Here is a 12,230-nt window from a genome sequence, read left to right as displayed (position 1 = left end):
ATTGGCACTCATTCGTGTCCTTCACAACAAAGTCCCCGCCCCCGCAGGCTGCTCCGGAGAGCCGCTCTGAGGTGACGCTGTGCGCGCCTCCACGTTGAAGCTCGCGGCTCGGTCAGCATCTCTCTCTGCTGCTTTCACGGCACGACCGGACCGCAGCGTGTAGCCCCACTTACAGCGAGACAGCATGACGTTCAGGAGGCTGAAGAAGGTGAACTCCAGCGGGCCGGAGAGCGGACCCGCATCTCAAGACGGCGACATTTATTTCCCCTCGTCCAAGTCAGACAGCTGCAGGACCGCGGACTTACCGGGCAACTCCTCGGAGGTTTACAACTACAAGACTCTGGCGTATTCTGGTGGGACGCTGCCCAGAAACTTTAAGAAGGTAAGAAGTCCGTTTAACACTTGATGTAATCAGCGTGAAGTGAGAGGAAAACCTGGTTTTTGTGCCGTGTCCTCATGCACTGGCTCTGAATTTATCAGTATTTTCTGTCAAATCTCACGAACTGGACCATCAGTTGTTAACTGCGCTCTTTTGTGTGAAGCATTTAACTTTTTGAGCTTCAGTTGCTCAGTTTGATTTGCTAAATATCTATTTTTTTCCACTCCAGAGACGGAATTATTGACTTATTTGCTTTATTAGCATGAAATCATGTACAGCTGCACGTCTGGGATTGTGCTTTTTCAGCAAAATAAAGACTTTTTTGTTAAGTTTCATGAGTTCCTCACCTGCCAGAGCAGGAGACCATTTATTAACTATGAGCAGACAACCCATGAATATTGCATAATCTCATCTAGAAGTTAAAAAAAAAACCAAGCTCAATAAGATTTTGTGCATTTTATCATCTTATTCATCCATGGGATGATGTTTGGGAAGCTCTGCTGGAAGCTGTTCAGTGCACCTACAGAGGGCATCTCACTGCCGGCTAACAGTGGCCCATCAGGGGCAAGTGAGGACCACCCAAACACTGAATCTGACCTCTGTTGGCCTGTACAGGACTTCACTTCTCAGCTTCTGTTAAACACAGCCAAAAAGCTCAGTTTCAGATACAAATGACTCCTTTCTTCAGAGGGATGATGGAAAGTGTTGGCATACTTATGATTTTAAATGTTATTTACATTTAGGTAACTGAGAACCATTACCAACCCCTGGTGTAATTATCATAATTTCCACGATAAAGTGGTTCCTGTGTGCTAAAATATACAACAAAATAAAACCAGCTTGAGCAAAAAGACATTAGCTTGACTAGAATGTGTGTAGTTCCTAAAAGAGTGATGTCAAAAGACCAAAATTCACGTCATTAAGTCATTAAACTTTGATCATATGATTCAAAATGCGTCTAATGAGCATTTTCGCAGTCACTTAATCTGTTCTTTGTTTTCTGAATTAACCAGTAGTTTTTTTGTTGATAAAATGTCAGAAAATGGTGAAAAATGTCAATCAATGTTTCCCAAAGCCCAAGATGACGTCGTCGTGTCTCGTTTTGTCCACAAGGCAAAGATACTCAGTTTACTGTCACAGAGGAGGAAAGAAACCAGGAAACATTCACATTTCAGAAGCTGGAATCACAGAATTCAGCCTTTTTTTTTTCTTGAATGATTAATCAAACCAATTCTTGATGATAGAAATAGTTGGCAATTAATTTATTAGTGAACAGCTAATTGATGAAGAGCTGCAGCTCTACATATGATGGATCATAAGTACAAACTGCACCAGACTGAAACAAATTTCAAATTGGAGTCGTTTTATGAGTCGTGTGTAAAACATTTAAATCAGATTAACAATATTTATTCAGCTTTATGACGGTCGGTCTGACTTTGACTCCCTCCGTGTGGCCTTTATTTCAAAATAAGAGCACACTGCAGACAAGGTGAACCTGATAACAACACGTTTGCCTGGAGTGGTTCATTGAATAATTGAGGAAGAGGTCCCAGGGCTGACAACCCCTTCCTCTGATGCTCCAGAACGACGCCAGCTTCAGCCGCTGTTGCATAATACTGTCTGAAAGTTTCACTGACGCTCATTTGGTTCAATCCCGTAACTTCCGTTGCAGTTTCATCCCAGTTAGTAGACATCAGACGTGTGCAGCAGCGCGCTGTAAAGCCAGGCGCAGCTCGCCTGCATACAGTACAGGAGCTGCAGCGAAGGCCTACAACAGTGCATTGTGCACACGCAGGATCCTGCTGCAGCCGCCTCCGTCGTCTCCGTGGGTATTTGGGAATAAATGCACTCATTGAGACGGCAGCGGGACAATTCTGTAAGTGTTGGGACATTAAGAAAGCAACATTTTACTACCCGGAGAGGCCTCAGCACAAAGCAGCCTTTCATAGCAGCAGCATTTGAACATGATTGAGTTGGAACAGACGAGGGTTGATTGTAAGTGATTTAGTGGAGCCTTCTGGACGGATGCCTTCCTTATTTACACAGCCAGGTAGGGCCGGGTCCCGACCTACTGTTGACTGCGGTTTTCACTCAATGCACTTATTGTGGCACTTATTCCAGCCCAGTGTTCACCACGGTGTCTTATTTGTTTCTGTCACAGGCTGGAATTTGTAGAAGCTGCAGGAAATGATCTTAAATTTCAGACAGGTCAAGAGTCTGAGCGCCTGCAGGCAGCTGAGTTCTGTGTGAAATTAAGGCTAAATTTAGGTGCTCTGACGTCTCCCTCTCATGTTGTGGCTGCTTGAAGTAAACAAAGAGCAGCCAGACACGCATTTCTGGTTTCGGAGCCGATGTTTTCATATGGGCACGTTGGCTCAGCGGCTTAAACACACAAACACGCCGCACGGCACGCATGTGCAGCTTCGGGACTCGCCGGACCGGTTGAAGCGCTCATGTGTGCAGTGGGTGTGTCCGGGAAATGTTGGGGAGAAGGGCTCATGAGTAATCTCGCGTTAATCTCGCGTAGGTGTCTGACACGCTTCACGCCTTTGTTTCGTTTTCTCCACGCAGGGTGGCGGGCTGCAGAAGTGGAAACCCCTGACGCAGTCACCAGAACCACAAAGGTACAATCCCCCTCAGCACTCACTGTTTCTATCTTCACGCTGATCTTTTCACTACAGGTGCACAGCAGGGAAAGGCCCTCATTCAGACAGCGCTCTGTAATGACGGCCACCATCGCTCTGCATGATGCGTTGAGGGTTGTCATGAATTTTCATTGGTCTGCATGAGAGATGCTGCTGTGACGTCCCTCAGTCCAGCAGACCCTTGTGCTGTAGGTTAAGCTGTGACGTCCAGATGCTGATGGACACAGAAGATGTCCTGTGCAGACGTTTCGTTATGCAATTTAGATCAGGACATGCGTGGAGGAGAGGAATCCAGAGTGGGACAGAAACGTCGAGTTGACCTCCTCCTCCTCGTCCTGGTCCTGCATTCATAAATTATTCTTTTAATATCCTCATTAACATTAACCAAGAATCTGAAGGGAAGCTGTTAAATCGTATGTTTATGTGCTTTAAATGGGAACTCCACTGATTTCACACTTCAAGCTGTGTTTACAGGACTCAAACAGTCTGAACGCACATGTGGAAAAAGTTGTTTTTCTGGTTCTGCTGCAGCGATTTTGATCTTTTTCTTTCGACAGTGTGAGGTTTCACATTGTTTTTCAGCAAGATTTCATACACGAAAAGGTCCCTGCGTAGATAAGCCTGAAAGCAGCAACTATTATCTTCTCTATTGAATAATCCGGCGATTGTTCTGTTTATAATTGTTTGATGAATTATTTGCTCTATAAAGCATCAGAGGACAGTGACAAATGCCCATCACAATAATATCCTAGAGCTCAAGGGCACGTCTTAAGATGTCTTGTTTTGTCCAATGAACAGTTCAAAACCCCAAAACATTAAATTTACGACGATATAAAACAGAGAAAAGCAGAAAATCTTCACATCTTTTTCAGAATATGCTTGAAAATGTGTTTTATTTGCTTAAGAAACAGCTAAAACAACAGATCTTTTATCCAAATGGTTGCTGAGTAATTGACTAATGGTCTCAGCTCTTTGATCATCGATCGCGTGCCTTTTGTGCCTTTTCTCCTCCTGATTTTTGCTGCTGTATCACAAGCTAACTACGCACGACTTCACCTCTGCAATCAAACAACCGCTTTTAATGTAAGACCAAGAAAAACAGCGATTTCTCACATCGGAGAGCCTGCGGCCATCAAATGTTTGGCCTTTACTGCTTGAAAATTGGATTAAGCGATTAACCGACGACGCTCCTCAGAGTCTGGGACCTCTTCGTCCCACAGCTCAAGTTTGTTTTACATCTGGTGTTTAGAAATAAAAATGACAGAGTCTCTTTCTTTCTGTCCAGAAAGGTGGTGGTCCTGGAGAAAAAGGACGAGGAGGCGTTTGGTTTCGAGATCCAGGTAAGAGGATTAACAGCTCTATATTTCTTAACCTCTGGAGCTCCATTTAACAGGATTTCCCCGATCGGCCGCATCCCCATTCAACAGATGATGATACTTGAGTGACTGATGCACGTCCATCTTATCCCGCAAATCTCTTAATCCCGGTGGCGGGGGGCAAAAGGTCACACATCAGTCAAATAACTCCATGTTGGTCTCATGACTCGGGAGCAGAGGGGATGGTTTTTTCCTCTCCCAGCGTGTATTTTAAGCCGTGTGGTTTGCTCACACGCTTCCATGTAATACCTGCTGCACTGTCAGCCGCTCAGCGGGCAGACGCTTCGCACATTTGACCTCCGTATCTCTCTGATCTCCCTCGCCGCGCTCATGCCGCCCTGAAGCGGCGCCCCACAATGTCGGCTCTGTTGCTCACACGTCGTTCTTTAAATAGTTTTCTGAAAGGGTTAAATGTTGATCTGAGTGTTTTCGCAGTGATGTGGGTTTTTCTGATGCTCCGTCGGCCGGTTAAAGTGTCTGGAAGCGGCGTGCTGCGTTGAGGAAAACATATTGTTCTATTTACGGTTTCGATGGAGGTTCCCACCCTTCCTGCCTGCCTGTGGCCAGAAGGAAGTGAGATCATGAGGGTCAGCTTGCCGGTCAGCGCAGACCGAGAGATGAGTTTCGGAGTCTTCCTGGTGGTTTTCCTCCCTCGCCGACTGTTATGTTAATACAGATGTGCAGCTGAGGATCCAGCATGTAAATGTGATATTTGCATTTCGGCCATATTTGCATGGTTGTGTGTTTATCTCTCAGGCTGCTGAGAAGGAAGCTCGCAGGGAGCCGGCAGCAAACACAGACAGCCACATCTGAATCCTTTCAATCGTCCCAGTTGGATCCACGTTTTAATGAGAACGCCTGATTGTATCAGACGGAAAGCTTGATATGTTGCGCGTGATGTCGGTGTTGGCGTTTGGTGAGTGTCTCGACCTGTTTGTTGAGAAAGTCCCTGAGTTTCAGGCTCCCTCGGCAGCAGCAGCATGCTGCCTGACTGATACTTGTGTAACAAGAGGAAGTCTCTGTGTCGCCTGCAGTGACCTCCTGCAGAGACTGCCGTGACTGAAATGAGGAAGATGCATGCAAATGCATGTGGAAGTAACAAAAACTGTTTCCAAGACAACAAAATATGAGACACATAATGATGAGATGGTGTCTTATTAGCTTCTAGCAGTGTTCTGCGCGTCTTAGTGGCAGTTTTATAAAGTGGAAGATGTGTTGACGGTCTGTCCTAAAACAGCACCGACGTGCCCTTATGTAGTTTGAAAGAGATATCTGTCGCTGTAAACAAAACTGTCCACACCGGCCGCAAGGAGATCTCCTCCTGAAGCCACTGAAATGTAATCGATGGGGGACAAAATCCACAATCCTCTGCAGAGTTTCTGCAGAGCTCAACAAATCAGGAGGGTATCGTCCAGAGATTCACTCTTCATGCCTCTATGGACACCAGGAGGGGATTTTATACTAAGAGGACAGTAAGTTTGAAGATATTATCAGCCTCAGGTTGTTTTCAGCTGGACTTTAAAGTCATTCATGCAACTTTGGAGAGTATTTTTATTCAGATTAGAGGACTTTTGCCACCCTGTTGCTATGAAAGTATGGGCAGGAGGAACAATTACAGCAACCAAAAAGCCAGGATGTCAGTCCTGTATCTTTTAATGTTTGGTGTTGAAAAAGTGTGCCAGCTGTTTCTGTTTAATCAGACAAGAGAAACAAACCTCTCTCTTTGCATGTTTGCGCCACGTCTCTTGCGTCTCACTGATTCCATCTGCTTTCGTACGTTTTCCGTCACGGCTTCCTCAGCTTGTCACTCGGTGGTTTATCAGTGTTGCATCGTGCAGCTTTGTGATTTCAAAACCGCTGACATCAATCACATTATGTAAGACGGTTCCTATACGTAAAGAAGAAGGAAGCGTCGTCTCTCAGTGTGATCGCTCTGTCTCTTTCAGACCTACGGGCTGCACCATCAGGACCAGAACTCGGTGGAGATGTGCACGTTCGTTTGCAAGGTGCACGACGACAGCCCGGCTCAGCAAGCGGGACTCAAAGTCGGTGAGTTTGTCTTTGTGTTTTTCTTTGAACCGCGTCAACGCCTGAAATAACCTGGGAAATATTCGTAACAGGGGAAGTGAGCGTGTTGGGCGGTTTTGGTTCAGCTCGTCTTCTTTTGTGTTTGCCAGCTGACATTCGTGAACCGTACGTCAACAAAAGCACTCGTGCGTTTCAGCCGGCTGTTTAGAGAAGTACAAACATGACTGTGTGCCGACTAATTTTCCAGTCAACAAACAACTAAGTGAGCGGCTATTTCAGCCAACACGTATTTGCCAGCTCCTCTCGCCAGCGTGCCAGATAGAGTAAAGCAAAGACGACCCCTCGAATTTGGAAGGAAGTGTTATTTTTGTTTGGCAAACATGGCTCGTTTCATTTTGGGTGCTTTTTTTTAAAAGGAATTCCTCAAAGAGAGAAAGAGTGTGTTAAAAAAAATGCACGTGCGGTCCTGTTTTCATCAGTGAGGTGAAGAAAACATCTGTGAGACGAGAAAAGGAAGCTGCAGCTCTTTTCTTAAATTATCTCTGGTTTTCAAACTCGTGACCTCTCAGTCACAAGGTGGTTCTCTACTGTCCTCCTCCACCCAGCCTTCACGCGTATGTCACTGCAGTTTCACTTCCTACATTCCTCACATGCTCGCTCTATTGTTCCCCGTGTCTTGCCGCGAACACGGTGACTTCATCGCATGAAGGAGATTAGGCGGTGCTTTTTGAAAGGGGGAAACGCGCTTTGTGCCGAAGCCTCACAAAGGCCGCGGACACGCATAAGTATTCATGCCACGTCTAATAGCTGCAGAGGCTGGAGGAGAACGGTGCTCACAGATCAATGACCTTCGTGTGTTGGAAAAAAAGGCACCTTTCCCCTGCAGCTCAGTGACGAGCCGTTTGCCACGGCTGCACATGCACGGCCCTCCACATTTGTGTAGCACATGTGTCGCGGTTTCATCTAGAATCAAACAGGCCTCAGTTGGCAGCGGCTTGCAGTAATTGAAGCCACAGTGGATTGAAGTGCATCCTGACCTGATGGCGGCTGGTTAACACACATGTTGTCTCTGTGTGTGTGTGTGTGTGTGTGTGTGTGTGTGTGTGTGTGTGTGTGTGTGTGTGTGTGTGTGTGTGTGTGTGTGTGTGTGTGTGTGCAGGGGATACCATCGCAAGTGTGAACGAGGCCACTGTGGAGGGATTTCGGCACAAGGAGATCGTTCAGCTCATCAGGGCCTGCGGCAACACAATCAGGTACGCAGACTCCCAGAAAACAGCTGACGCTCACGTTACAGTTTACACGAAGGGGAATTATTTCAGCTTCCAAAGGCAGGAATAACAGAAAAAGTTTGAGAATCATTGATTTAACTCAGCAAAAATGTTGCTCTTCTTTATCTTGAATCACTGCCGGTTGCATGTATTTGTGTTTTGGGGCTGCTAATTGAACAAAGCTAGCAATTAGAAGACCTCAGACTCTGGGAAGATCAGTTTTCTACATATTCTACCTAAAGTTTCATAGACTGACTGCTAAAGGTTTATGCTTGGAATGAGGCCGCACACTTTCAGACCGTCTCTCCTGGAAGACATTCATAGTCAAACCTGAGCAGACAAGATCAGACCCTCCCCCCTAATCAGACATCAGAAAGGTGTCGGGGGAGGGGCTTTCAGAAGCTCTTCAACCATCTGACAAGCACTTCTGATGAAGCATGCCGGCAGCTTAAAGTCTAGAGATAATCAATCTTGTCGAGGTGAAAGAGATTTGGAGCCGAAGCATAGGACTCGAGTGCCGAGTGGCTGTTGAGTCTGAACCCTCTTCCTCATCTTCCTCGTTCGCTTGTAAAAGATTAAAGGGACAATTAGCAGGGCCGGCGTCTGTAAGCTTCCAGAGCTGCTGCAAGAGGAGCGAGGTGAACCGCATCAGAGTGCCAGTTTATAGACTGACATCACCAAATTATACTCACAGCTCCAGTCTGTTTAAACTGTGGAAGTGAAAACAAGCTCTATAAGCTGGTCGCCCACTCGTGTGATTCAAAGGGCTTCACTCGAGTGGAAAGTGTGTGTTCCTGGTTGCTCCCCCGCTCTTGTAAACCGTTAGACACCAGACCACCGTCTTATGAGAACAGCCTTTCATATGGTCCGACTTGTTTTTAAAATCGCTGCTTTCTGCCCTTGTAGTTTTTATAAGTGCTTCCTGTTACGCTTATTAATTCTGCTGCCTTCCGTTTTTTTTTTTTTTTTTAAAGGCTAGAGACGGTTTACAGTGACTCAATCCGAAAAGCAGAGCTGGAAGCCCGGCTGCAGTATCTGAAGGTGAGTTTGTCTTTTCAGTGTCGCTGCAGCAGTTTTTTTTCACTGTTTGTCAGCAGCGAGTCAGCCTGATTGTGTGTCCCAACCCCTTCCCGCCTCACACACACACACACACACACACACACACACACACACACACATTACGTTGCATGCTAGATATAGCCGCCACCTCCCTCCACACCTGTCTCCCCAGCAGCAGCACCTGTTGCATCAGCAGTTTCTCCGGCAGGCTCGCTGATCGCTGCACACATTCTTGACTCTTGGCTGTGAAAAAGCTGCCTGTGAGGTGGCTCGAGCAGGATCACAGCAGCTGTCCCGCTCTAATCCGCGAGTGCGCGAGAGCCGCAACACAGCCGCTTTCTGAGATACTAATCCAGCGTTTTTAAAGATTAACGTAGCTGCTCAGCACGCCGCACTGGACGTGCTGCAGATGACAATGTTGGTAGATGCTGATTTCTGACTGAAGGCGATGTCGTTGTGGAGACGACAGACAAGAAAACAAAAACACCGACTGAAAAAGCACGACTCACTGTGAGAAAAACTGAGACAGTCATATTGATACTAAATTGCCTGCCAATTAGCCAGTCATTTGGAAACGTCCTCTGATATGTCATCTTCCTGTTAGTTTTGGCCTGTAGCTTCTGTTATTTGTCAGTACATTCAGAATATTCCCCTTCATGCATCAAGTAGTTTAATTAATTAATTAGCCACTGACCTGCAGTGTGAGCACAGATAACTCAATTTTTCTCAATTTGTCTTTTTTGTTACTTTGAAAGCTTTAAATTTGCTAACAAGTAACTTCAGAGTTCAAGATCCCTTTTCATGAGTTGTCCTACAGCCTGTATGTTCTGGTTTTCTTCTCACGGTCGTTTAACATCATTTCTGTCTTCCTCTTGCAGCAAACTCTTCATGAGAAATGGGATGAATATCGGTCGCTGATGGTGCAGGAGCAGCGGCTTGTTCATGGTAGGTCTGCTTTTACAAGCTTGAACATATCTGTTCATCACACAGGAAGTATCAGAGGCAGGCTTCATCAGAGCGTATATCACACACCATGCTTGTGGTCCACCTCCCTCACTCTGCCCCTCTTTCCTGTAGGTATAGTAATGAGTGACGCCGCAGTGTACGAGTCCCTGGAGTCGGCGGGCGTGTACGGCAGCCTCGGCAGTCCCAGCCCCGCCGCTCAGAGGGCGCTCCGCTGCACCGGCAGCACCAGCAGCAGCGCCAGCTTTCTGAGCACGGCCACCGAGGACGACCCCCTCTACCAGACCTGCCTGTACCAGGCGGACGGCAGCGTGGACTCGGACAACACTGGCGCAGACAGGAAGAAAGAGCAGCAGAAGCAGCACCGCCTGCGACCGGCCAGCGAGCTCTTCACGACGGCCAAGACGCAGCTGACGCGCAGCGCCAGCACGCGCAGCTACATGAGGGGGTCGTCGTCTGCGGCCTCGGGGGAGAAGCAGGCAGGATTCAACTCCCTGCAGAGGAAGCCCAAACAGAAGAGCTTTCGCAGGCGTCTCCTCAAATTCATCCCGGGCCTGAACCGCCCACTGGAGGAGGAGGAGAGCAAACTGTGAGCGGCCGACGGAGCCGCTCGCCGAGACTTCACAGAGAACAGACCCAAACACTTAAAGCACCAGCGACTGTCAAACTGAACTGCCAAAGAAAAAAGCGCACGCAGCCCCAAAGAGTGAAGAGACGGAGACCAAAGCAACGGCTCTGCAGCTGCACCCCTTGTGTGAATGGGTAGACCAGCGGACACTGGGCTGCGTCGCGTAGCCCTCACAGTTTCACAGCCGTGCAGAACTTTTCTTTCCAGTTGTTTCATTTTTTTTAAGTTATTTATTTATTTTAACGTGTCAGGTTTGTGTACAGAATGAAGGATTTTCCTGTTTTTACTGCATGCACCCACTTTCCTTTTGACAGCCGAATAAATGACCCGTTATTATTGTGACTGTGCAACACAACGTTTTGTAAATTTGATACCTACTTTAGATGATTCAGATTGATCCTGTTTTATTTTTTTCTGCCTAAGTCACGGCTCCTAAAAATAAAAAATGTGGCATTTTCAGATTATGTGCTCATTATTTTGTGCCGAACTTGCAGAGGAAGCTGTTTTGTTCCATGAGCCGCGACTGTTTGTGGGAAATGTAGCTGCCAAACTTAAATTAGTGCTCAGACCTCGAGTGTACACACAATCTGTTTGTAATTTCCCCAGTGGAGATGTGTCCTGGTCCATGTGATACTTGTAAATATAGTAAGTCTTTATAGTTCCACAACTCCCCGTTTAAGTTATCACACGAGTTTAGGGTTAGGGTTAGGGTTAGGTTAGTGTGTGGTTTCGTGTGGTTTGAGGCTTTGTGTAGTGCAAGGTATCCAGAATGGAGGCTGTTGTATCAGCCATGACACAGTTTATTGTTGGGAGAATAGGGAGGAATGTGCAGAGAAAGGCATGACCCAAAATTCCAAACACAACCGCTTTCTTTCAGCTCCTGCAGGCAAATGCCGATTCCTCTTCTTCCACGCTCCCATATTCCCATGGCGGCTTCAGTTGTCCAAGAGCTCATCGGGTGTGATTGTGTGTGTGTGTGTGTGTGTGTGTGTGTTTGGGCGGGGGTTGCTTGGAGTCTTTTCATTCCTGGCTCCCAGCTGACCCATGAGGTCATGGTGGTCACTCTCTCCGTTGGCTCTGCGCCGTTGATCCCTTTTGTCCTCTGCGGCTCATTCACGGATGCGTCAGGAGTGTTGATGATGGTGAGCGATGGTATGTGGCCATGTGTAAGAGCCGAGCCCACTTCATACCCTCCTCTGGCTGCTGTGAAGCAGGAGGCGGGGGGGTTTGGAAAGGACGCTGACATAAGGGATTGTTATGCAAGCTTGCCGGTGCTTGAAACATGGGTTTCAAACGAATGGGCTGAATGCATAACGAGGGCGTAATGATTCCAGATGATGGTACTCTAAAAACAATGTCTGAAAGGGCCATTTAACAGAGACAGAGGGCCCAAACAGGAGGGGGCATTTGGCACCCAGTAATTAACCCAGTGGGAGGTTAGTGCAGGGTGGTGGCTTGTCAATGATAACAGTTGCAAATGTTTGGAGGTCCTCCTGCGGCTAAAACACCGCTGTTGATTCAAAGGCTACGTGGTGGATTTATTCGTCCGTGCAGCAGTCTGTTTGAGCATGAACTGCAGGCACACTGCTTCTGCTGTTTTAAGTAGAATTAACTTCTTAAATTTGACCTTGTGACCATCTCTGCAGAATGTACGAAAAAAAAGGCAAAAGGCGAAACGTTAGAAACGAAAAGCAGGACTCAGACACTGTGAGCTGAAAATGCATCATCCAAAAGGAGCTCTAGAGAGGTTATAGGAAACTTAGAGTAAAATTAACAGAACATCTGAGGCAGTTTGTTTACTGCTGCATATCTTGCCTTTCATCCACATTAGGTCACATCATGTCTCCTATAATAATCTCCCTCGTTAGACAAATCCACACTTGG

The 12,230-nt window shown here is 46.9% G+C and overlaps 1 protein-coding gene across 1 annotated transcript; it reads left to right on the top strand.

The window, feature by feature from the left end:
• Positions 1-82: 82 nt before the first annotated feature.
• On the top strand, positions 83-10,803 carry tamalin (trafficking regulator and scaffold protein tamalin). The gene is made up of 8 exons (XM_041946527.1): positions 83-382; positions 2,951-3,003; positions 4,310-4,364; positions 6,347-6,449; positions 7,588-7,681; positions 8,671-8,737; positions 9,634-9,700; positions 9,833-10,803. The coding sequence occupies exons 1-8, from the start codon at positions 185-187 to the stop codon at positions 10,309-10,311; spliced, it is 1,116 nt and encodes a 371-aa protein (XP_041802461.1). The 5' UTR covers positions 83-184; the 3' UTR covers positions 10,312-10,803.
• The last annotated feature ends 1,427 nt before the right edge of the window (positions 10,804-12,230 follow it).

Source organism: Chelmon rostratus, chromosome 10 (assembly GCF_017976325.1).
Source record: "Chelmon rostratus isolate fCheRos1 chromosome 10, fCheRos1.pri, whole genome shotgun sequence".
Classification (NCBI taxonomy): Eukaryota; Metazoa; Chordata; class Actinopteri; order Chaetodontiformes; family Chaetodontidae; genus Chelmon; species Chelmon rostratus.
The sequence above is the reverse complement of the archived record's forward strand: the minus strand, read 5'-3'. Positions and strand labels throughout refer to the sequence as shown.

Excerpts from the sequence above, each read along its gene's own strand:
- tamalin (XM_041946527.1), top strand. The coding sequence starts at position 185 with ATGACGTTCAGGAGGCTGAAGAAGGTGAACTCCAGCGGGCCGGAGAGC. Across the intron at positions 3,004-4,309 it reads CAGTCACCAGAACCACAAAG|AAAGGTGGTGGTCCTGGAGA; the intron begins GTACAATCCCCC and ends CTTTCTGTCCAG. Across the intron at positions 8,738-9,633 it reads CCCGGCTGCAGTATCTGAAG|CAAACTCTTCATGAGAAATG; the intron begins GTGAGTTTGTCT and ends TTCCTCTTGCAG.